At 31.7% G+C, this 27,401-nt stretch overlaps 2 protein-coding genes across 2 annotated transcripts; both read left to right on the top strand.

Moving 5' to 3' along the window:
- Positions 1-3,415: 3,415 nt before the first annotated feature.
- On the top strand, positions 3,416-8,113 carry LOC118052681 (synaptotagmin-2). Its single transcript, XM_035063686.2, has 12 exons — positions 3,416-3,724; positions 4,302-4,400; positions 4,506-4,556; positions 4,646-4,769; positions 5,413-5,531; positions 5,695-5,796; positions 5,905-5,979; positions 6,324-6,400; positions 6,486-6,732; positions 6,886-7,236; positions 7,427-7,558; positions 7,702-8,113. The coding sequence occupies exons 1-12, from the start codon at positions 3,614-3,616 to the stop codon at positions 7,828-7,830; spliced, it is 1,617 nt and encodes a 538-aa protein (XP_034919577.1). The 5' UTR covers positions 3,416-3,613; the 3' UTR covers positions 7,831-8,113.
- A 7,621-nt stretch (positions 8,114-15,734) lies between these two features.
- On the top strand, positions 15,735-19,958 carry LOC118052683 (uncharacterized). The gene is made up of 2 exons (XM_035063687.2): positions 15,735-18,714; positions 19,096-19,958. The coding sequence occupies exons 1-2, from the start codon at positions 16,146-16,148 to the stop codon at positions 19,446-19,448; spliced, it is 2,922 nt and encodes a 973-aa protein (XP_034919578.1). The 5' UTR covers positions 15,735-16,145; the 3' UTR covers positions 19,449-19,958.
- Positions 19,959-27,401: the final 7,443 nt, after the last annotated feature.

Consider the following 27,401-nt stretch of genomic DNA (forward strand, 5'->3'; position numbering starts at 1 on the left):
GTAAGAATTATATTTTTCATAATTTTTTGAGCATGTACAATAAAATTAGGTAAAATATTATCAGGAATAAAATTAATTTGATATTACAGTGCGAGTAAATTTAATTCACTTTACACTAGTTTTTCGAGAAAAAAATTTTGTTCACATGACAGTTTAAGTGAATTTAATTCACTCTAAACTAATTTTTTTAAAAAAAATGTACAAAAAATAAACACATTGAAAAAAAAAAAAAAAAAAAAAAATAAAGTAAAATAGTCACGCGAACAGTGCAGGTAAATTACACTGTTCACTATTTTGTTTTAAGTGAACAATGCAATTCACTGAAACACGGTTTGACAAAAAGCACTCAGGAGCTGCTTTACCAAAATTATGTTGCAAACATGAATTATCATGAGGTCTATTAAAAATAAATTGTGTTTTTTACATAACCAAATATTTGTTTTGCTATGTGATTGTTTTAAACACACAGAAGTAACTATGCAAATAACCGGCCTCTAAACCTGGTTGGTTTAACAAGTTAGACATATTTTGGAGCTAATCCGAGCACGGTTGTAATCCGAGCTTTTTTCGTTGGATTAAATCTTGGACCGAATCTATAGAGGGATTTGATGGCACCTGGTTTGGTGGTATCGTGATTTGTAAGTTGGATATGATTCTCCTCTACCATGGCAAGTTGGCAACTTCGGCCCTTCGGCGTGGTTAATCTTTAAAGAATCAATGATATGTCGAGCTTCTTTAGAGATTTTGTGTGCCTTGTTACATGGTCCAATTGGGTTTAGTCTTCAGACTTCAAAAGGGATTTCCTTTGCCTACTTTGTCTGTTCTATTAGTGCAGATTGTGCAATCCTATCGTATACAAAGGTGAACGACGACATTTACAAGAAACGTAGCTGTGGATGGTACATGCTGACATATTTGTGCCCTCAGTTTTCATTATCATCACACATGTGGTTGCTTTCAAACTTGACGAGCTCTTACGTGACTTTCTCTATCAATACACACCAAGGGTCCTCTTTTGCATCCAATTGCACTACTACACATGACCGAAAGTGATTTTCATTTCAATGGCCACCACAGAAATCCCACCATCCACCTTTATCAATATCTAGCCATTTTCTTTTTGGAAGTTTATACTGATTTAATGCTGCTTAACATTCTTCATGGCACCGGTAGTTCTCCTTTACAATTTGTTTTAAACAAAATTTAAAAAATGGTGCCATGTTTATCTTGCTTGACCATATATACTCGTCGGTGGGTCACAACAAGCACATGCTTGACATGGAACTGGCAGGTAATCATGCTGCTGTTGCTTTAGTGGAAGGGCAGGGGTAAGAATGAACTGCTATGGTGGTAACCAAGCCTGGTAAAACGACGCCCCTTCGAATATTGAGCCTAGCCTGATCGCAGTCCTGCCATGTTCACCTTGATCAGTTGCGCAATGTTTTCATAATTAATAAACCGATGCTGCTTTCAAAGGAAACAGTCGTGACAGCAATCTGAAAGTAATCTAAGTCATTAGCAAAAACATAAAAATGATGTGACAACAAACTAAAGCAAGCAGTCTCCGTAATTATCTCCAACATATGGCGAGATTGATATGGAGAGAGTACTATTTCGAGTCCCTCGCCCACCATCTTCCAAAGGATCACTTTTTAATTTCTACTCAAGACAGGAAGCTAATAAAAAGTTGGCTTGTCCTGTGAGGAGCCGGATTGAGTAGAGCCCCGTGTTGCTTCTACGTCCCCTTTCGACAGCTCCACTTTGTGTGGCGAGGGGCAATGCTGTAGATGGAGTTAATTTTGTAATTTCAATGAAAATTGACATGATTTGTACTTTGATAGTGTTTTGATTTGCTAAAACACTAAACAAATTATTTGATTGTTTCTGGAATTATTGCAAGTTTCAGGGATAATCTATTCTGTAGGGAATTGAAAAAATAACCACAAGAGTGAGAGAGAGAGAGAGAGAGAGAGAGAGAGAGAGAGAGAGAGAGATTTCATGTATGGGGTGATAAATGAGTTAGCAATAGATATGTAAAGATGATTTACAAACAAAAAAACCCACATTAAAACTTCATAATCCGTCAAGGGATAAATGATAAACAATGAATTATAAAAATAATAAACAATAGTTTAAGCGTAAAAAAAGACAACTAACGCCATGTATGAAACAGTTTCTACGATTTTATTTTATTTTATCTGTGTGATAAGTTTTATTTTCAATTTTGGGTGAATGTTTTTTTAAATGGAGTTTTTTATTAAATAGAAGTAATTTTGATTTACATTCCATAAAATCACCTGTTATTGGCTATAATATCAACCTAATTATAGAAAACTATTTGCACTATAAATACACAGATATCTACAGCTATTTTCCTGATATAAATATGTAATATGTATATGGAAACTATTGATTCTATGCTAATAAATTAGTTCTTTCAGGAAATGAGAATTAAAAAAATAGAATTTACTATATATTTTAAATCAGTTGCTTTGTATTTACTTTATCTATTCATATTTTTTTAATGATATTGATATTTTAAAACTATTTTTCATACATTAAGATTTAATGATTATTATTATTGATTATTAGACAAAGACTTCTATGCTTAAATGCGTGCTTTTATATGAATTTTCTTTCTTTTGCATTATTTCTTTCTATTCAAACCTAAATGCAACTGGTCCAAACAAGAATCCTAAAACCATTTCAATTGATCATGTATCATGTATGGACATTAATCTCAAAGCATAGGTAACCTAGAGCTTCATAAGATATTAAAAACAAAATGCAATAGTTCTATTAGTTTCTATGGTATAAAAAACAATTAAAGCCCATTGATTACTTCATGTTTACCAACCTCAATTTAGTAGTTTTTTTATTTCAAAATTACCTTTCCTTCGTATGGACAAATTTCCGCATTTTACTAGATTCTCTTTTATTTAATATTTTTCTAAGAAAAATAAACATAAAATCATGAACAAATTTAAAAACACAGTAAATATAAATCAAAATATATAATTTAATTAATTTATTTTATTAAACTTCAAGGACTAAGCTATAACTTACTCCTTGGAAGTATTACGAAGAAAAAAAAAAAACCCTCGGAAGTCTCCCAAAACATTTAAAAGCCAAAAAAACTAATTAAAAAAAAAATAAACCCGAAACAGAAAGACCAAATCCCAATGATAATCAATTTCTTTTTCTGGCCCAGCTCCGCAATAATTGTCACAGAGGCCACAAAACCTGGCCCTAGTCACTTCCCACCTGCTCTAAAACCCTAAAATAACCAGCCAATCAGAACCTCACAGCTCAGCCTTTAAGACGTTACTGACTTTACCTGAATAACACGCGGGTGAAACTCTCATTTTCAAACCGTTGTAAGAATACAATAAGTCGTTAAACGTAAAAAGATTGGCCGCAGGAATAAATGCCACCTTTATTGCTCTTACCTGATAAGACCAACCTACAATTTAGGATCATACAGATCTTTATTTCCCACTTGTGAAGATATATTACTTGTTTCTTGAATCCCTGCTACATTTTCAACATTGGGTTGGGTTCTTTTTTATTTTTTTGTTTTGGAGAGTGGAGAGATAGAATTTTTTTCTAAGAGATGGGAATTCTGAGCAGTATATTGGGATTCTGTGGATTTGGAATAGGAACATCAATTGGGATTGTAATTGGCTACTATATGTTCATCTATTTTCAGCCAACTGATGTTAAGGTTGGTGTTTTGCTGTCTCCCTTTTTGTTATTTCAGTTGCGTTGCATTTTCTTGGTTTTGTTTGGTCTGAATTCTTAACTTTTAAGATTCCATGTTTGGAAATTTATGACTGTTTTTTTCTATTCATTAGTGGTTAAGACATGTAAATGACAGGGAAAAGAAATCATGGGACTGTTTTAAGCTTTAGCGATGTTGAAAACGCGGATCAGGCCATGCATGGTCAATCTTTTTATTTTTTATATTTTTTGCAGAAATCATGTTTGGGACTCCAAATACAAAAGGTTGCAGAATTTATTAAGTGTTAGTTGTTAGAGGGCGTGGAAATTTATAGATTTGCACATTCCAGCATGTTTTCATATTGATTATACAAGGAAGATGGGTGAGAATTTCATCACTTCATCTGAGTTTAGTTTGGAAAATGGAGCAGGATATGTTGCTGTATTTTCCGATAAAAAATCATTTTAATTTAAACTGTCAATTGCGGGAGGAAGAAAAAGGATATGTCATGCCTTCCGCCAAGGGGTTGTTATATTTATCATGTTTTTGAGTGATTGGTTGTGACTTCTGATTTCTCCAGGATCCTGTACTCCGTCCTTTGATTGAACAAGACTCAAAAACTTTGCAACGTTTGCTTCCAGAAATACCCCAGTGGGTGAAGAATCCAGATTATGATCGGGTACGCTATAGCCCGCAGTTGTCTTTTCCTTTTTAATTACGGTAGAGAAATGCCAGATTCCACAGCAATCTTCTTACAGATTTGAATAAACTTTCTTTTGTGAAGGTTGACTGGCTTAACAAATTGATTGAGAACATGTGGCCTTACATAAATACGGTACGGGTGCCAAAATAATTTCCGGTTTGTTATCCATGGCTTTATTTCTATTCGTGGGCATACTTTGCTTGATGCTTCAAGTTTTCTAGGCAATTTGCAAGACTGCAAGGAATATAGCAAAGCCCATTATTGCTGAGCAAATTCCAAAGTACAAAATTGACTCTGTTGAATTTGAAACACTTACCTTGGGCTCCCTGCCACCAAATTTTCCAGGTTACGCTGCTCTCTCTGTCTCCACATACTCTTAGGCTTCTGCATGCACCTTCTTTTTTCTCTTTCTCTCTCTCTGTTTTTTTGTTTTGGTCACAGTGATCTAAATAACTTCGTTGCTTAAAAAACTGTGGAAAGTTTTGACATATTTCTTCTACATATCTTTCAATTGTCAGGTTTTAAGATAGGAGTTGTGCAGAACTCATTTCTGCATCTCCCACCTATTTTGGAATTGTCTGGGGAAAACAAACCCTGAACCATTAAAATTTGTTGACATTCAAGAAAATGTTCAGATTTTTGTGCTCTTAATAATAACAGTAACTTCTCGTTCTAAAGCCATTAAAATGATCGCAAATTACTGATTGATGAATATGGAAAATACATCGTCTTCAATCCAGTAAAACAAGCAAAATGGAATCGTCTCCTTTGCTCATGTTTTTGCCCTCCGGTAAAAGTATCATTCTATTGTATCTGATGCGTTAAGAAGGTGACTCTTCTTCTTCTCACTAATGTGGCGCATATATACGATTTCATTTTGGGATTACATTGTTCTATTCCTTGCATTAATAGATCTCAAGGTTGTTTCGAGGGACACAGCTTGGTAAATTTCTGAAGATTGACGATTCTTGGTTCCACTATATTCCAGGAATGAAAGTTTATGTCACTGATGAGAAAGAGCTGATCATGGAACCAGTAGTGAAGTGGGCTGGGAATCCAGATATAACTATTGCGGTTAAAGCATTTGGTCTGAAAGCCACAGTTCAGGTATTCTGATTTGCGACTGCTAATAAACAGAAAGACCGTTTTGTCAGTCAAAATGAAGTAATTGAGTATGTTACAAAAATACTTGCACGTGTTCACTTCCCCACCCCCTTGTCACCTGGTTCTATGTACAGGTGAAGTCATTGATCTCTTTGGACCATTTCAGGTGGTTGATTTGCAAGTATTTGCTGCTCCTCGTATCACCCTAAAGCCTTTGCTTCCAGTATTTCCTTGTTTTGCCAATATTTATGTGTCTCTTCTAGAGAAGGTACGTGGTGATGATTAAAATATATATCAACTGTTGTGAAAATAAAGGGGATATTTTACTTGGTACAAAGGAATCTGGAATCGTTATACATTCTTTCTGATTTTGCAGCCACATGTTGACTTTGGATTGAAATTGCTTGGAGCAGATGCTATGTCCATTCCCGGCCTGTATAAATTTGTCCAGGTATTGATATTTTTTTTTTTTTGTTTTTTTAGATGGTTGGGTGGACTGGAGGGGGAGGTGGTTTCCTCTCGCTATTAAGTTTCAAGATATATTTTATTTTCATCATTGTCATTTCTAGTATGCTATTTCAACAAATAATATCTGCAACTGTTAATGCACGTATTCTAAGGACAAATATTTTCCTTAGAAAAGCATTGCAGCGCAAGGTTGCGATTCCAAGGAGCATCCAACTATTTTGAACCACCCCCGATCAAAGACAGTGGAATAATAAAATATAGAGCGTTTATTTTTTCGATCCCTCATTTTTTCTTCCTTTCTTTTCCTTTCCTTTTTTTCCTGTTCAGGAGCTTATCAAAGATCAGGTTGCAAATATGTATTTATGGCCAAAATGCCTGGTAGTACCAATCATGGATCCTTCAAAGTAAGTAGTATTCGTCAACTCCTTAAGTCCATGTTATGATGCAATATGTTTGCTAGGACCTGCTAAGCTTTCCTAAAAATGTCAGAGCCATGAAGCGACCTGTTGGGATACTCGCTGTGAAGGTTCTGAGGGCAATGAAGCTTAAAAAGAAAGATCTGTTAGGGGCATCAGACCCATATGTGAAATTAAAGCTTACCGAAGATAAGCATCATTCAAATAAAACAACTGTTAAACACAAAAACTTGAACCCTGAATGGAATGAGGAGTTCAATATCACTGTTAAAGACCCGGAATCTCAAGCCTTGGAGGTTCTTGTCTATGATTGGGAACAGGTGTGTATGTATCTCTGTGCATCTTCGTAGGATTAACCACACAGCACAAAGTGCATCGTTGCTTATGCTTCATAAGTTTTTTCCCGCCATGATTTTGTCCTTCCGTTCCCTACATTCATGATTGCAAGGGATTTTATGTTTCATTTCGCATAGGTTGGCAAACATGACAGGATGGGTATGAATGTCATTCCACTGAAAGAGCTGACTCCTGATGAACCGAAAGTTCTTACACTTGATCTGCTAAAAAATATGGACCCAAATGATGTTCAAAATGAGAAACCACGCGGACAGATTGTTGTTGAATTGGTATACAAACCTTTTAAGGAAGATGAGATACCAAAAGACATCGATGATCCAAATGCGGTGGCAAAAGCTCCTGAAGGTACACCTGCTGGTGGTGGTCTGTTTGTAGTTATTGTGCACGAAGCTCAAGATGTGGAAGGAAAACACCACACAAATCCTTACGCTCGATTACTTTTCAAAGGGGAGGAGAAAAGAACTAAGGTATGCCATAAGCGTCGTCACGATAACTCACACAAGCATAATTTAAGTTGTTTTTCACCTTTCAATGGCGAAGACTCAAATTCCGTTTGCGTACTGTATTTTAGCCACATAGCCATCAAGTCGCTTCGTTTTTCAATCATGATATTTTCACTACTTAAAAATTAATAATTTATATTTAAAATCGATACAGCAAGTGAAGAAAAGCAGAGATCCGAGATGGGAAGAAGAGTTTCAGTTCATGCTGGAGGATGCACCCACGAATGAAAGACTTCATGTGGAAGTTGTTAGCTCCTCCTCGAGGATGGGTCTATTGCATCCTAAGGTATATAAATTGCATTTGTTTAATTGCCTTGATACCATCACTGGTATGCCTGATCCAGCAATTTTGAGGCCAGTCTGCTGTTTCACACATTTCGCCGATAGTGTCTGAGTTATGTTTCTTTGTTCTCTATAATTTCAAATCAGGAAAACCTGGGTTATGTGGTGATAAACCTAGCAGATGTAGTAAACAACAAGAGAATCAACGAGAAGTACCATCTCATTGACTCCAAGAACGGCCGAATCCAAGTTGAGCTGCAATGGAGAACATCTTAATTAAGGGGACACATATTTTGGCTATCGGTAGGTATTTGGTCTCAAGCATAAAACATTCCCTGCGCTTTTTGTTCATAGTGATTTTAGCACTACAGGTTAAGGATGTTCAGTACATCTAAGCTTGTTGAAACGTTTTTAAGCATGTTCAGTAAAAATCTGCAGCAATTTCCAGCAAGGTTCTTGTGTCTGACGAGAACTAATTTTTTTTCTTTGATAAACATGTATATTTTTCAAAATTAAAATGGTAAGTAGAACGTTACAGATAGGTACTTGAAGCATGCAATTGGTTATTTGTGTCAAGGGAACCTGCTAGCTTGTGAAGAAGAGAGATCCCTCCATGATAAGGACATCGTTGTCAAGCTGTCCATGGTCTCTGAGTTACACTTTCTTGCCTCTCATCCCTTATTACGGCAAGCTTATTACTCAGTGATATGTTACAGCTCACGGCAAGCCAACTTTTCTTGCCTCGGTTTAGATTATCATTGTAGCATGAGGAAAGAAAGGCAGTCGTTGCTAGACGTCACCTTCTAAATGAAACTCTCTAATTACAACCTCTCCTTAATCCTCCCATGCCACCCTGTGTAAAGCACAATCATTGGAATAATAATAATAATAAAAGCGAATTAGACCCAAACTTGTTAGGTTTGTTTTTTTAATGGGAGATTTAATAAATCTTCAGTTAAATACACGAGGATAGTTTTTTTTTTCAGTGTTTTGACATGTAGTAACTTGTGTTTTTTAGATATATTTTAAAAGTATAGAAATTATATTAAAGTTTTTTTTGTACTCTTAATTGTTTTGATACGTTAATATATATAAAAAAAAAATCTAAAAATATCATTATGATATATTTTTAAGTTAAAATACTTTTAAAAAACACTCAACACAAAAAATATCATACACAACTTCATCAAGTTTAGCCAGTGGAAACTCTTAGAACAATTGTTCATTAATCATTTAATATTTCTAAGTAATAATGTGTTTTTTTAATATATTGTAAATATCTAAAAACGTTATCATATAAAATAACAATTATTTAATATATTTAATCAATATAATTGATTTTTTACTTACAAATTTATTTTGTATTCTAATAAATACATTCAGAGATATATTAAGGGCATTTGTTAGCTTTTCCCTTGCGTAGTTATAGTTTAGAAAAACTGTGCAGTCATTAGGACTTAAACTTGTATCTCGATAAGAAGTTATCCTAAAATGGATGAAGGGTCTAAAAGTCTGCCGAGATCGAATTACGACAAAGGCATCGAACTCAAGATGGTTTAGAAAATAACCGGAGGAAGAATGTTTATACGTTGATTGTGATGAACAACGTTCAGATAAAACTTATTGATGCCTTGAATGTGCATATAAATCCTTGTATGGTTTACTGTACATGTGTTTTTAGAATTTTTTTTAGCTTTAACTTATTTTTTTTATGATTTTAAGAAATTTTTTTTAAAAAAAATACATTATTTTAAAAAAAAATTAAATAAAAAACACTTTGAAAAATAACTATTATCATATTTTCAAAGAGACATAAAATATATCTAAGGTGGAGATTAGTGGATGTTCCGAAATACAATAGATAAGAAAGAATTAAAGATAGACAGAATTATATTTATTGATGGCGTACAAAATATAAAACTATCTTTGTATCTTTTTTAGTTGATAGTGAATGAAATATTATAATATATATATATATATATATATATATATATATTTTAATATTACCCTTAATATGTATTATTATCAAACTCACATATTTAGACCTGGCTAACTCGAGGTCTAAATCAATCTCAATTAAAGAAAAAAAAAGGATTGACTTGACCTTACATGGTCAAAAATCCTAGGTCAACTCACAATACTTTTGATCCAATGTAAAACCTTGTCAAAACCAGTGAAAATAACCCATTGATTTAAAATATATAGTTAAATGACATTGTTTTTTTTATTAAAAAAAATAAGAATTCACTTGAGTTTACCCTCCTAACCCGTGCCTTGAGCATTGTTCTAGATCATGTTTTAAAACTATAATAATTATTATTTTGATCCTTAAATGCTTTAGTTAGACAAATTTTGACTTAAAGGTTTTTTACAATGATATTTTAAACATAAAAATTAATAAAAATTGTATTCCAAAACATGTTTTCTCTATATATTTTATTTTGAAAGTATAAAAATTCAATTTTAAAATTGTCTCATGATAAATTTATTTTGATGTTCTAATCTTAATCCAACACATTTAAGTCTTCATGTCTTATTGTTTTTATATCAAGACAATGATTAGTGTTAAAGCTGCTCAATGATTGGGCAAAATAGTGTGCCAATGTTATAAATAATTTGAGTGAATAAAAGATTGCAAGGTTATTTTTTAAAAAATTAAAATTTATTTTTGATATCAGTATATTATAATATTAAAAAAATTAATTTGAAAAATATTATTTAAAAAAAAAACATTATTAGACAATAAAAAGCAAACAAAACAAAATGCTATATTTTGGTGATTGGGCCTCTCCAGGTGCCGGCCCTTGACATGGATTCTTAACATGGGATTTGTTTTTTAGCTACGCTAAAAATCCTCTTGGATGGATCTACCAAAACCCTCCCCATCCAATTCCTCCTTTTAGGGCGCCTCTTAGGTTTTCTTTATGGACCGACACGTAGTGAGTTGCGCTGGATCAGACAAACGATGTTTAAAAATAAAATAGTATTTATGATTTAAAATATTTTTTATTTAAAAATATATTAAAATAGTATTTTTTTTATTTTTTATAAATTAATTTTAAGATAACCAAAGTCAAAGCTAGCTTAAAGTAGATTAAAATTCCGTTTTTGTTATTATAATAACAATTAGTTTAAAAATATATATTTTTATTTTAAAATATATTAAACCGTGGGTAGTTGAGCTGTAAAACTGTTATGATTTGGGGCAATGAAGAAAAAATCACAGAACCCAGAGGTGCTGACATCATGCTCCCAGCCGTTGATTTGATGGAAGGCTAGGAGAATCTATCACCGTAATAATTGCACGGTTGAAAAATTACAGAGTTGTGCATAGAAAACTGGGCTTCTACTAATCTGATCTTTGATCATTCAATCTCTCCCTTTTCCAGAACTAGCTCTTGCCTTTTACTAAAACGGGTAAAAGTTACCATCATTGCCTATAACTAGCTTTCTTGTCAAAATTATTATTATTATTATTTTTAGAGTAAATAATATCTTTTTTAATTATAGCAGATATGCAGTGAATATCTTGATTAATTTTATAAGTTTTAAAATTAATAATTATATAAATTTTTAATAATTATTATATTAAAATAATAATTTTTTTTTATAAATTGAGTAATTTCATGGCATATTATTGTTTTTTATTCACATTTTTTTAGATATCTTTTTTATTGTAATATATTACAATAAACATGATTTAATATTTTCATAAACAATTATTTTAAAAAAAAATTAAACATACAGATATAATATAAATATATTTACAAGATGATTTTAAAATAATTTGTTATTGTTGTCTTTGTTTTTTTATGATTTTTATTCTAAAATAATAATTAAATAAATAACAATTAAAAAATACCTTTAAAATAATATATATATATATATATATATATACAATTTATTTATTACGAGGATTATGCCATCTTGCAACATTTATAATAATCTTAACATCAATAATTCACTTTGTAGTCAGGTTAATTGTGTTTTCGTCATTTCTCTGGTTGTTTGATTACTTATTTCTTTTATTATTATTTTGATTATCTACATCAACCAAAAATACCAGAGGAGGGGGGTTTTGTCCTGTACCCTTCTCATGTAATACTATTTATTTTAAAATAAATATGTTGGTTATTGTTTTTCCTTTTCATTACTATATTAGATTTATTAGAAATTTAATTTTATTATTTTTTTAATTTATATTTTATAAAGTTATTTTAAACTCATTATTTGAACCATAAATCTAACAAGTTCACTTGATTAACTTAAATTTCTTTTTTTATTTCATTATTATTTTTAATTTTATATTTAAATATCAGGTTGATTGATTATTAGATTTCGTGATTTGTTTTGATCTATTTTTTATGAGGTTATCCTCATCTCATAATTCGGGTCACAAATTTGACGGGCTAATTTTAGTTGACTCGAGTTATTTTATGTATTTTTTTTAATAGATTTTTTTTTCATTTTCATCTTTTCACATTAAAATTGATCAAGAATTCAGTTTCATGACTTATTTTAATTTGTTTTTTATTAGATTATAATAGTCTTATAACCTGTATCACAAGCGTGACAAGTGAACCCGAATTGACTCACTCCTTTCTTCTTTCCTTCTTGGGCAAGCATAAAACCTCATTCATGGATGCTTGCTAGTCCAGGATATTAACATTGTTGTCTTCTTCCCACGACTGCACAGTACATCTGGACCTTCACAATCTCAAATGGGTTTTCCGTTTAGACACGGAAGAAGGCGACTCCATCATGGTGGACGAACATGAAGAACCGTAATTATTCAATAACAAATTCGTTATGCAAACCCAATCTCTAATTGTGATCTAAAAAACAAGAGGATTTCAACCAACTAAACAACGATAATAAAAGGATAATGTATATATAACTGATCCCTTTATACTTTCTGATTTTAATTATAGATTTTTATAGTGCAATGGAGATGTGTGAAATCCTATGATTTTTGGATATTTGTAGACTTGTTTTGGTGTAATGAATTTCATATTATCATTTTAAATGGTTGTTATTGTTTATCATTATAACATGATTAGTTTGTTTTTTTGAAACCATCAATTTAACATTGCTATGATGAAATTTTCACCGTAATTATAGCTTTTAAATATTTAGTAATACTTTAAAACTAATATTATACTTCTATTTTAAAAAGTTATAATTTGTAATTTTTTAAAATTCATAACTATAGTTTTTTGAAACCAACTTTAAAATAGTGCTTGGAAATATAATAACAGTTATTTTTAAAAATATTTTTACTTAAAATTAAATTAAAATAAAATATTTTTTTTTATAATTTAAATTTATTTTTGATATTAATATATTAAAACAATTTAAAAAATTAATTTAAAAAAATAAATAAATTTTTAAAACACAAATGGTCTTGCTGGAAAGCATTGTTTGTGAATTTCAATGTACGTCGAGAAGACGTAACACAAGTTCCTGGAAGAGCCTAGCTATAAAATTTTTTGTCTAGGCTGCTTTCCACTCTTAACACTTTTGGTACGGCTCTGTGCATGCCTCTTGGGTCTTTGAACCAATGGGGCTAGCTCCTAGCTAGCTGGAAAGCTTCCATCAAGAACTTGGCGGTGTCATGAAAAACAATCATGAATTCACTGGTTAATACACATAATAGACGAGGCTGTGTCCAGGAATGTGTTTCCTGTTCACGTTAAATCTCACAGAGATTCTCTGGAATATTAACGCAATGAACTCCGAAGTACATGTAGACCCTGTCCCCTGAGGCCCTCGAGCACTTAAGGCACGGCGGAGATGGATTCTCTTCTTTTTTTTTATCTCGACAATGGTGAGCTCCAATCATCACATAGTTTTGCTATTGCATGTAAAAGCAAACATCTTTATTCTCCTATTCATTTGGAAACGTGGTTCAATTTATATTCTCAAAAAATTTAAAAATATTTTTGTTATTAAAATTAAGTGTTGTTTATATTTTTTGAATCGTTTTAATGTGCTAATATCAAAAATAATTTTTTAAAAATAAAAAAAATTATTAACATATATTTCAACACAAAAAAATATTTAAAAAGTTATTATACATGGATTTCTCTAACTAGCTCAGAATCCCCCCAGTCCCTTCACTAGGAGAATTATCAGAGTAATCTATTCAAGGTAGCTAGAAGAATTTAACATTGTAGACTAATGTTTGAGAGAATGATTAGAATTGTTTTTTAAAATATTTTTTATTTATAAATATATTAAAAAAATATTTTTTTATTATTTAAAATTTATTTTTGATACCAATATATATCTAAAAAATAAAAAAATTTCAATATTTTTTTAAAACACAAAAATAACTGCCAAAAAAGCCACTTTTCCAAAGAACTAAAAAGTGTATAAGAATAAGCATCGATCCTAGTCGACGGTTTCAGTGTCATTTTTTAAGCGCGGTATCTCTAGCTGATTTTCATACATTCATCTTATTATTGTTTTCTTTGTAATCTTCAATTAAATATTTAAATGTCATGTGCAAACAATTAAATTTATCTGAATTATGCGTCATGTGGATTCAAGAAATGTATTTTCACAATCATAAAACAAATATTGAATAGTGTTTTTAAAACCATTAAAAAACTTAATATCAAATTAAAAATTCACGTGCTCTTGAAATCATAAAAAAAAACAAAAAACCTGGTATCAAATTAATATATAAATATCTTAAACACACTTTTAATAAAATCAATTAAAAAAATACTCAATCTTAACCAATTAAAATAATTTAAAAATATTAAAAATTTTATTTTTTTAAAAAAATATATTTAAAACACGAGATGTCAATCCCAGATCCGAAATGATAACTCTGAAGGAGTCCAAATAGACGTGTGATGCGTAAGAGGGTAATGAAATTTGTGTGAGGAAGGAGACAAAATGAAAGGCCAGTGCAGAGCATTCAATGTCAGGGCCCACCACTGGACGGTCAAGATTAGCGTAGGACGAGAAAGGAGCAAGAAGAGTGGACTTTTTAGCTCACATCCAAAGAGAGTCAGATTAGAAAGGTGACTTTCTGAGGAAAAGACACGGACAGTCTTTGCAATGGGCCCATCAAAATTTCCAAAAGCCCACTTCATCATCAGCCCTTCTGAAAAGGACACAATTTCCCAAACTAGATTGTTTTTTACCTTTGAGAACGAACGCCGTTCAACACTAACGTTAGGACTTGGGTTCTTGGATCGGCGTATAGTTCAGAAGAGTATAGTTACAGACTTACAGTAACCGATCCACATTCCCTGGCTCAAGGGTTATCTAAGGGTTAATCTATAAACAATAACTTAACTCAAGTTATGATTTAAGAAAAATGAAAACAAGATTGTTTTTTATTTAAAAATTCCGTTCAACATAAAATATAGGATTTTGTAAATTCCGAGTCAATGACTTGATTTGATTCCACGTATAGCATAGAAATTTATATCTATGGCTAGTGATGTGTTTGGAAATGTATTGTTTGGAAATTTATATCTATGACTTGATTTGATGTTTTTTAAATAAAAATATAATTATGTTTTTTTTTAATATTAAATTATAAAAAATATTTAAAATTATCAATTTAATATTTTTTAAACAAAAGATAATTTGAAAAACATATTAAATTACTTTATCCGGTAAAGTGTGAGACATGAATGAAGAATGTTTTTGTTTTTGCATTTAAAAAATACTTTTGAGATTTTTGATTTCTTTACTTCAAATTATTATTTAAAAAATATATATTTTATATATATTTTTAAATAAAAATAATTTAAAAAACAACAGCTATTATAGTTACAAATATTACTTAAAACTCATTTATTTTTGTGTTTTAAAAGTATTTTTAAAAAAATTGATTTTTTTTTCTTTGCTTTAAATAACTTTTTTTATATATATTTATGAATTATTTTGATATGATAACATAATAAATAATTTTTTAAAAAATAAAAAAAATATCTAAAAATATTTATAAATGAAAAATAATTTAAAATATGCCGGAAAACGTAACACGTTGACAGGCGTTGTTGACACGAGATAGAGGACACGACAGCATTATCATGGGCCTGTTTTTCAAACCGCCACTTCACACCGTCAAACACAAACGTCAGGTTTAAAACGACAATCCCCAGCCCCATTACTCTGTTAATTTGTGTCAAGGCTTTTTCTCAGATTCCAAATCCCTCCATGGAAGAGCGAAGAAAATCTTAAAGTCTAATCCCTTTAATAAACGTACGTCCATTTGTAGACCTTGCACAAAAATCCATCAATGGAAGCTAAAATACTGTTACTGTGAAACCTACAACGTACAAAGTGGGACCCTAGCAACGCCTAGTCCAAGGCACAAAACCCCATGCAAGATGCAATGCAGCCGCTACTCCTTTTGTGAACCCAGCTCTCTCGATTTTTATTAATTCAGGCTTGATAGTGCGAGTCAGTGCTCACAGTCCTGCAACCAAACTATACTTCTTATAGCCTGCCATACCCCGACGTGATTGAACAGAAAGAACCAAAGTACAAGTATACTAGCATAGTATTCACTACTACGTTATCGTCTAACATTTTCTCCTCGAAGGAAAAAAACTTGGGAAAAAATGGGAACTCTTCTGTGTTTTCTTCTTCCTTTTCTTGTACTGCTGTTCACTGCTTGCAGTGGATACAGTGAACTTGAAGTCCTCTTGAAGCTGAAATCTTCCATGTACGGACATGATGGCACTGGCCTTGAAGATTGGGTGGCTTCTCCTACATCTCCTTCGGCTCATTGTTTCTTCTCTGGAGTCACGTGTGATGAGAGCTCACGTGTGGTGTCACTTAATTTGTCGTTCAGACATCTTCCTGGTTCAATTCCTCCAGAGATTGGGTTGTTGAACAAGCTTGTGAATCTTACTTTGGCCAATGATAATCTTACGGGGGAACTTCCTGTGGAGATAGCCATGCTTAAATCTCTCAGGATTTTGAACATTTCTGGCAATGCTATTGGTGGGAGTTTCTCTGGAAAGATCACTCCTGGCATGACACAGCTTGAGGTTCTTGATATTTACAACAATAATTGCTCGGGTCCACTGCCAATTGAAATTGCAAACCTGAAAAAACTCAAGCATCTTCACCTGGGAGGGAATTTCTTTTCTGGTAAAATACCAGAGGAGTACTCGGAGATTATGAGCTTGGAGTTCTTAGGCTTGAGTGGTAATGACCTTTCAGGCAAAGTTCCTTCTAGCTTGTCTAAGCTGAAGAATCTCAAGAGCTTGTGCATTGGGTACTATAACCATTACGAAGGAGGTATTCCACCTGAATTTGGATCATTGAGTAATCTTGAACTTCTTGACATGGGTTCTTGCAACCTTAATGGTGAGATTCCTTCTACTCTAGGCCAATTAACCCATCTGCATTCGCTGTTTCTTCAATTCAATAATCTCACTGGATATATCCCTTCGGAATTATCTGGTCTAATTAGCTTGAAATCACTTGATCTTTCAATCAACAACCTCACTGGGGAGATACCCGAGAGTTTTTCAGCTTTGAAAAACTTAACACTCATCAATATCTTTCAAAACAAGCTGCACGGTCCAATCCCAGACTTTGTTGGTGATTTTCCAAACCTTGAGGTGCTTCAGGTTTGGGGAAACAACTTCACATTTGAGCTTCCAAAACAGCTCGGCCGGAATGGGAAGCTGATGTATCTGGATGTGTCATATAATCACTTGACAGGATTGGTTCCTCGGGACTTATGCAAGGGAGGGAAATTGAAGACGTTGATTCTCATGAATAATTTCTTCATTGGATCACTTCCTGAAGAAATTGGCCAGTGCAAGTCCTTGCACAAAATCAGAATCATTTGTAATCTCTTTACAGGCACTATCCCTGCTGGGATCTTTAATTTACCTTTGGTGACCCAAATTGAGTTGAGCCATAACTATTTCTCCGGCGAGCTTCCACCGGAGATTTCAGGAGATGCACTAGGCTCTCTTTCGGTTTCTGACAATCGGATTACTGGTAGAATCCCCCCGGCTATTGGGAATTTGAAGAGTTTGCAGTTTCTATCTCTGGAAATGAACAGACTTTCTGGTGAAATTCCTGATGAAATCTTCAGTCTGAAGATCCTCTCCAAGATCAGCATCCGTGCCAACAACATTAGCGGTGAAATCCCAGCTTCTATGTTCCACTGCACATCACTTACATCCGTTGATTTCAGTCAAAACAGCATCAGTGGGGAGATTCCAAACGAGATTACTAAACTGAAGGATTTGAGTATTCTTGATCTCTCTCGAAATCAGCTTACTGGTCAACTACCAAGTGAAATTCGATACATGACAAGTCTTACAACTCTAAACCTCTCCTACAACAATTTATTTGGCCGGATCCCTTCTGTCGGCCAATTCCTGGCGTTCAATGACAGCTCATTTCTTGGAAATCCAAATCTCTGTGCAGCAAGAAATGACTCTTGCTCATTTGGTGGTCATGGCCATAGAAGGTCCTTTAATACTTCAAAGCTAATGATCACTGTCATTGCTCTTGTCACTGCGTTGCTGTTAATAGCAGTGGCAGTTTACAGATTGAGAAAGAAGAATCTGCAGAAATCACGGGCCTGGAAGCTCACTGCATTCCAAAGGCTCGATTTCAAAGCAGAGGATGTGCTCGAGTGCTTGAAAGAGGAAAACATTATAGGCAAAGGTGGCGCTGGGATTGTCTACCGTGGGTCAATGCCAGAGGGTATTGATCATGTAGCTATCAAACGACTTGTTGGTAGAGGCACCGGACGAAGCGACCATGGCTTCTCAGCCGAGATCCAAACACTTGGAAGGATCAGGCACCGAAATATTGTAAGGCTGCTGGGGTACGTATCAAATAAGGATACCAACTTGCTGTTGTATGAGTACATGCCAAATGGGAGCTTAGGAGAGCTTTTGCATGGTTCAAAGGGAGGCCATTTGCAGTGGGAAACCAGGTACAGAATTGCCGTGGAGGCTGCCAAGGGACTCTGTTATCTTCACCATGATTGCTCTCCTTTGATTATACATAGGGATGTGAAGTCCAATAACATATTACTTGATTCGGATTTTGAGGCTCATGTTGCTGATTTTGGGCTGGCCAAGTTCTTGCAAGATGCAGGTGCATCAGAATGCATGTCCGCTATTGCTGGCTCCTATGGTTACATTGCTCCAGGTCCGTGATTTTCTTGACTAAATTACTAATAATCTTTCTTTATTAGCTAAATATTATAGATCGTGTCAGCAGCATGATGTGCATATATGCTCTGACACCATAGTATGTAAAGCTTGTATGCTCGTTTAATCCATTAACTTTATGAATTGGGTGTTACACATTAATTGGCCTCGTTTGAGGTCCATATTGAGGTAATTTGGTTACTTTACACGCTTGGTTTTATGCTAATTTTCTGAGGTACAAGATCTTTTTGAAATTACTTTCCGAGTAATGGCTTTCTAGTCACTACTTTTAGAGAAGCCTTTTGAATTCAATGCAGCCACCTAAAAAATTCAAAACTTTCTTGTCATTACGTTCTCTGATTGGTTTGATGTGCTGCAGAATACGCTTACACATTGAAAGTGGACGAAAAAAGTGATGTTTACAGCTTTGGTGTTGTGCTGCTGGAGCTGATAGCAGGGAGGAAGCCAGTAGGGGAGTTTGGAGATGGCGTGGACATAGTGAGATGGGTCAGGAAGACCACGTCAGAGCTATCTCAGCCATCCGATGCAGCTTCAGTCTTGGCAGTTGTGGACCCCAGGCTTAGTGGGCACCCTCCAACAGGTGCCATTCACCTGTTTAAGATAGCAATGTTGTGTGTAAAAGATGAGAGCTCGGACCGGCCTACCATGAGGGAAGTGGTTCACATGCTCACCAATCCTCCACAGTCAGCCCCAAGCCTCCTCACCCTCTAGATTTATCTGGGTGCGCATGCACTGAAGTCGAGGCTATGGTGTTCTTGAATGAATAAAAGCAAAACCTAATTTTAATAATTTTGTGGTAGCATGGACTTCACTGTTGTAAAATTTTCTTCTTGTATATTGGGGTTAGCCATCTCCTCTGCTCTGTGCTCTAGAAAGCTGATTAGAGATCACCATATTTTCATCATCTTAGAATGTACGAAAAGCTTGCTGTGCATACAGGAAACACTCCAGCATCTATGATTTTTGTAGCATTTCTGGGCCATCTAAGAAGTTGCCACAATACGATTATCGATGCAATGCCAGTTTAAGCATTGAACCATTAGATATTGTGTGTGTTTGCATTAGAGGTGGAGATTGAGGTTTGGGTGTGGAATCCACTTAAAAAAAACTATAAAAAACAAAAAAAATTAGCTTTTTATAGTTGAGTTTCCACAACCTTAACCATAAAACCTAAAACAAATACACGTATTATCTATCAAGGTTTTCCTTGATCATTTTATCCAGACCCAACGACTGTAAATAATAAAAGATTTCTTATTTTCTGATGATTCATCCAAGGAATACAGTGAATGATGCCCTATGCTTGTATCGGATGCTCAAATGTAACCGACATCTATTGGGTTGGTATAAATGTATTGTCATTATGTGTCCGAGAGTCTAATAACTTTTATTTTTTTTGGTATGTTTTAAAAAAAAATATTAAATTGATATTTTTTTAGTATTTTTTAATGGCTAAAAAAAAAATTGATATATTTTTAAATAAAAAATATTTTTAAATTACATCTTGCAATCACAATTCCAAACACATTGTTATTATTGGCTTTGCAGAGTACTTCAGCATGTGCATGTTAATATATTTTTTTATAAGTTCAATGCAATTGAAAAACTAAAGCCCTATTTGTTTGGTGAAAAAAAGTTTTTTTAGAAAGTAGTTTTCATGAAAAATGGATTAATAAAGAATGAATTATTTTCTGATATTTGATAGTGTTGTTGAAAATAATAGAAAATAAGTTGAAAAATATTTTTTAATGTTTGGTTATGTCATGAAAAATAAGTTAGAAAATAATTTATCAATGTTCAATTTTTTTTTCGAGTTTATTAAAAAAAAATGAGAAATAAATCTATACGGATAAAAGAGTTGAACGGTATGAAATTGAAAAAAAAATTTATAATTTTATAAATTATTTTAAATAAAATAAATAAAAATTAAAACAATGGAGACCAAGTCTGACAAATAAAAAATTAAAAGATGATGGAATTAAATAAAAATATAATTTTATAAATTATTTAAAATAAAATAAATAGTAAACAAAAAAAGATCAAATCTGATAGATAAAGAAATTCAATTAAGAAAAGTAAATAGCAATAAAAAAAAACAATGACCAAAATTGATAAAAAAATCAAATTAAATCAAATTATAAGGGATGAAATTAAAAAAAAAATCAAAACAAAATATATAACAATCAAAATATTAAGGACTAGATTTGATATTATCTACAAATAACAAGATATTTTTTATTTTTCTGCAACTTCTAGAAAGTGTTTTTCGCCTAAAATAAAAGGAAAATACTTTCCTAGAAATCAAGCTAAATTTTTCTTTGACTTAAAAATATTTTATGCTAACTAATTTTTATAATGGCAAACAAATATAGGAAATTAGAAAAAAAATTTCAATAAATCACTTTTCATGAAACTGGTTTATTTGGAAGATCAAATTAAGGGTTGGTGGATTAGTTTACTACTAGATATATTACCTGCAAGTTGTTGCGGGCCAAACAATTTTTTTTTTAATGTAGAAAAAGTGATAGGTTAAAAAAAATTCAAGTCCCGAGTCGCTAATTAAATTGGTAATTTTGATATTTATGGAAAAAAAAAAGCAACAACAATAAATAAATTGACAAAAAAAAAACTAAAAAATACACCTAAGCCTATTCAGATTATCAAACAAATCAATGCTAACATAATTGAAAGAAAACTAGAAAAAAAAAGGGGTCAAACTTCAAATTAAAAAAAGAAGAAGAAGAAAACATTAGCTTTAAAAAAGAGAGGAAAAACCAAACAAACTTAGGTGAACCTTTAAACCTAGTATAATCTAAAAAACTTGCAACTTGTTAAATTATGGACCCGAGTTCAATCAAGAAGTTTAAATAGCATCCAATTTAATTTTAAAGAATTAAATCGTTAAAAAAAACTAGCAAAATAAAAGGAATAGTAAAAAAAATAATAAGGTTGAAATCTGATAGGAAAAATCTCAATGAGGATGAAATCTAAAAAAATTTATTGAAAACAAAAAACCCAATGAGGATTAAAAAGCTCACAATCTATGAAACCTTGTATTCGGGTTCTATACAAAAATTTTATTATAAGCTAATTTAAAAATATAAATTTTTATAACTTGTCAAAGAAAGAAAAATTACAAACCTCGAGTGAATCCAGTAACCAACGCAAGTCAACAAATCAAACACATGACTTGAGATATGAAATTAGGATACCCTTATAAACAGGGAAAAAATATTGCTAGAAATAATATTAAAAAAATACTTTAAAAAATAAGAAAGTCAACTCGAGTTAATATTTTTAGATCTATTACTCAGGTCATAAGACCAAGGTGATCTCATTAAAGGCAAATCCAAAAAAACAAAAAAATAATATTCTTAATCAAACAAATATTGAAGGATACAATTAAGAGATAGAAATCAATAAAAAAAAAAACAATGCAAAAAAAAAAATAGCAATTACATGAATTAAGAATTAATCCAACTTAAAAATTAAATGAAATTAAATGTTTAGAAAAAAATAAAATGAAATTAAATATTTAGGGATGAGATGGTAAAAAACAAATCCATTAAGAAAATGACTTAAAAAAATAGCAATTAAAAGAATTTGGATCAAATTTAACATAAAAATTAAATGAAAATAAATGCCCAGGGGTGGAATTGAAAAAAAAAATCAATCAAGAAAATAGTTCAAAATAAAAGCAAATAAAAATTAAAAGAATAAGGATCAAATTTGAAAATAAATCCAAAAAATCAAATAACCATGGAAGAAATTGAAAATAAATTCCAATTAGAAATAATCAATGTAAATAAAATAATTGCAAATAAAAGAAGAGAGATTGAATCAAAAGCAATTTCGGGCCAAACCACGCCGAACCATCATACATGTGTCACCCAGAGAGAAAGATGATGTTGAGATGAATCAAATGATGCGATGGAGTGGCGATCACAATCACCGAAGCCAATTGCATGCGTCGCCGGAAGATGGCAGAATAGTTGACGTGTGCGAGGTAGACATTAACAAATTTTTTGTTTTTTTTATTTGTACAAAATCCAAAAATGAATCTTGAGCCAAATGATAATAACAAACAAACCATCATGAAATTACAACAAAGCCCCTGAAGTCAAGGCTAAAAAAATTAAATGGTAGGGGTAATGTAGTAATTGTACTGTTACATCAAATGTGAAAATACAAAAACATCATTGCGCATAAGACATTTGATTATTTCATTCAAGGAAGTAATTTTACTGTACATTAAAAAATAAAATTACCAAAATAACTTTATATAATTTTCAAAAGATATTTATGTTATGGTGAAAAGATCACCCTACCTCGAAACAAAGACAAAAAAATAAAATGACCATAAGTCAAAATAATAATGAACAATTGTCTGTGTTTTTGAGGAAAATAATATCACTAAAGATAAAATGACCAAGATGATTAGTTTTTTGGGTTCATTTAAGTCCAACTTAGGCCTGTGTTTTTTTAAATTTTAAAATTTTTTAAAAAATTATATTTTAAATATTTTTAGATTGATTTGATGTGTTGATATCAAAATAATTTTTAAAAAATAAAAAAAATAATTTTAATATATTTATAAATAAAAAATATTTTAAACTATAATTGTTATCACAATCTCAATAAAAATTGAGCCACTAAACCTTGTTTGGCAAGGGAATTTACATCATAAACTGTTTTATTAGTTGGGCCTAGAGTAATTCAAGATTGGGTTATTTTCAACTTCTCATTGTTTTAGAGAGAATGGTAAATGGAGGTCAATCAAGTGAAATGAGAATTGAAATCAAGTGAAATGAGAAATAAATAAATAGGTTCAATAAAGATGTGAAGTTTGGAATTGAAATCAAGTGAAATGAGAAATAATTAGGAGAATCATGCTTTTTCTCTGTTGGACTCAACAACTGACCATGATGGTCCATGGACCACATCTTTTTAATGGTCAGGTTGCTGACATAATACTTTTGGGCACCTTTTATTTATTTATTAGAGATTCATGCAGGGCATATTGGATAGGACTTGCAGTCTTAATTATTAAACATGGTTTATTGGGTTAATCTAGAATTAGTCTAAAAAGAATTTTAAAAAAATTATTTAAAAATTAATATAGTATAATCTAGTTAAAAATCCAAGTTGATTAATGACTGAATTAAAAACTTATTAATTTTATTAAATATATATATTTTATTAACCTGAGTTAATTTAACCAATTTATAACCCTGATATTATATTTAATTAATTCTCGAGATAAATTTATTAGTCTAAGTTAATTCAATTAATTTATAATTCCAATCTTATACTTGACTGACTCTCAAGACAAATTTAATAACTATATGTTATATCACATCGATCATCAATACAAGTTTAATAATTATTTCTGTAATGGAATGTATAATTGCACTAAATGTCTCAATCCCAACCGATTAAATTAAGCATTTAGCACTTATCCATTGTCTAACTTAGATGCCATTTCAACATGAAGATGCACCATTCTTATTTTCACAAGCATTCTAGATATGGTCCGGTCCCCCTCCTGGCCTCCTTACCCTTCAAGCAAAATGGAAAGTTGACGTAAAACACGAAATTTGAAACAGACAAAAAACATAGAGGAGCAGCAATTAGCAGGCTGCCTGGTTGTTGTCCACGACTAAGATGATGGAGATGGACAAATATCTCAAGAGAGCCTCATGCAATGGGCCCAGCTTCATCGTGGCATGCAATCTACTCGGCTGCAAGACACTGCCGATTCGATGTTCAGGTAGATTATTTCACCCCGCCGGTTGCTCCAAGTTTATATAATATTTTAATGTAATTTTCCCATGAAACAGTAACTAAAACGATAAAATAAGAAAAAATGAAATGAATTAGCTTTTTTTTTTGGACAAGGAAGAAACAGTGCTACCAAACTTAGAATAATTGGCATCAATTTTTTCTAAGTTTTCGAGGAATCACATTTTTTGATCCTAAGAGTCAGAGTTGAATTATTAGCTGATTATAGTTAATTAAGAAATATATTCGATCATTAATCTATTACAAATAAGAATGTTTAATGGACAAAAAAAAAATAATAATCACGCATTCTTCTGTTTTTTCTCTCCTTGACTTGTCCATGAACTTATTTTTTAGTATTCTTTAATAAATATTATAGAATTGCTGATCTTATTTTCTAGATTACCTTTGACGAAACCTGGAAATATATTTAACATAAATCCAATCCTATATACCTACGAAACCGAGTGTGTTTTGAATCTTGAATATATATATATTGATTCTGGAAATCGGCATCGAGCAATAAAGACATGGATGGTCATGAACGCATATTAATCAATCCATAAATCACCTTCTACGTGCCTGTGACCACACGATTACTCTATACATATAGCATATATTTAACTCCCTCGATGTCAATTAATTAGGTAAGGTTGGTTACATATATTTTTCATTAAATAATTAACAATTACATAACATGGTTTCTGCTTGCCCTAGCCTCCATAATTAAGAAACCAACTTGTTTTATGCATTTCTGGAACCATAGTTTAAAGCCTAGTATAAAAATGAGTAATAATTAAACCTTGCTTATTTTCGTAGCAACTCCTGTTGTCCATGTCTAGGTTAAAAATCTCCAAATTTCACCTCTCTTACCTACTAATAGGAAAGTCGTCTAGTCTCTACCCTACCATAATCTTGTCTGCAAGAACTAGGTCCATCTCTTGTGTGACCATGTTACGTGAGTACATTTGAAACTGTATTTTATTAAAATATTTTTTTTATATATTTTTAACATGTTAATATTAAAAAAATATTTTAAAAGGTAATTACTACAACACCCACCAACATAACCTCGAGTGTCTGACATTCATTATAGAGTTACCGCAGTGGAGAAGGAAAAAGGTATCTTTTCAGAGTGTCCAAATATTATTATTTCTGAGAAATATATGGTTTTTAAAAATTTCTTTAATTTAGAGAGTACAATTGTATTTTTCTTTTATTCCTTTGTGATGGTTGACATTTTCTACAAAAAAGGACATGGAATCAGAAAACACATCTCGAAGTGAAAGAGGCATATGTTTCAATATCAAACATGTTAGTTAAAGCATATCGGGGCCTGAATAGATGGATTTTCATTTCATCAGGGCCTTTTCAAGTTTCGTGAATATAACAAGCAAGTAGAGTGAGGAGTCCCTATCTCAATTTTCATAGAACTTGCTAGTTTTTTACATGCAAAATATTTTTCAATTTTTAACTTCAAAAATAAATTTTTTCATATAATATTTTATTTCTAATTTTTTTTTTAATAATAATGATTATAATAAAAGATGTGGTGGTGGATGAGGAGACAACAGTGATAATAATAAATAACTGCGATTGTGATAATGAAGCAACGACAACAATAACAATGATAAAGGAAAAGATTGTGGTGGTAATAGTTAAAATAGTTAGATAATATTGCAACTGAATTATTATATGTAAAATATTTTATGAAATTTGAAGAATTAAAAATATTTTTTTTAGTAAATAAATTAAGTTTGAAAATTGATATGAAATATTGAAAGTTGATATGAAATATTTTTTATCTGTAAAATATTTTAAGAAAATAAACATAGAAAAAAAATTACCCTGTTAAAAATCTATAAAACACTTTCCTATACAATATATTACGAAAACAAACGGACCCATTTAAGTGAACAAAATTTCCACCCCAACATCATGAAACGTGTATGCCACACGTGACCCAGAGGGCAGACAATTGACAGCGACAACGATGTGCCTCCTCTCATTTTCTGCTGATGCAACCTATCCATCTCCTTCCGTCCAAGCTCATTACAAAAAAGCCCCACGTTAAAGCATTCACGAAGTTGACAGTTTTCTTATGTCCTCGAAAAATATAAAATCAAACAATACTTGTTTTCACCACAAATCATATTTTAGTCCCTGGAAATTCGATAATTTTTAGTTTTGACTTCTATGAATTAAAAAGTTTCAATACCGACCTCGTACTTTTAACACGGCATTTGTCGTTAGGGTACGGCTACATGATACGGATGCAATAGTATATTTAATTAATATCTAGTGATAACGAATCTTTTATATTATTACAATTGTTTGATTAATATATCAGAACAAAAATAAGATAGACATATTTTTTTAGTTAAATACATAAAAATATTAAATAAATATGTTTCTAAACAGTTTTTCAGGACATGAAATACTAATTTTTTATATTTTTTATTTTAAGACAACAATCAATTTGGAAGTCCAAATATAATAATTATTGTTAAATGGTTAAAAAAAACTAAAAAAGTATATAGTTTTTCAGCTTTTTATATCATGCCCATATCTTTATCTTACTCTATTTTTTTTTTTTTAAAACCACACATTTAATTATGCTTAAAAATCTATACAAATTCAAGGATAAACCAACAAAAAAGTAAAACAAATCGTAAAATGTTAGCAGTCGACTTAGAAAAAGGCAACAAACAGAGGACATTCCATGTAAAACCAAGCATCCATCGTCACCGGTTGACCAGACAAGCTAAGCTACCTCGTCACTAAAACCGAACCGGCTCGAAAACAAACGGCTCGATCGCACACATCGCACGTGGATTTACCCACCTTCGAGCTAAAGCCGACTAGAAAATTAAATTATATATT

Source organism: Populus alba, chromosome 2 (genome assembly GCF_005239225.2).
Source record: "Populus alba chromosome 2, ASM523922v2, whole genome shotgun sequence".
NCBI lineage: Eukaryota > Viridiplantae > Streptophyta > Magnoliopsida > Malpighiales > Salicaceae > Populus > Populus alba.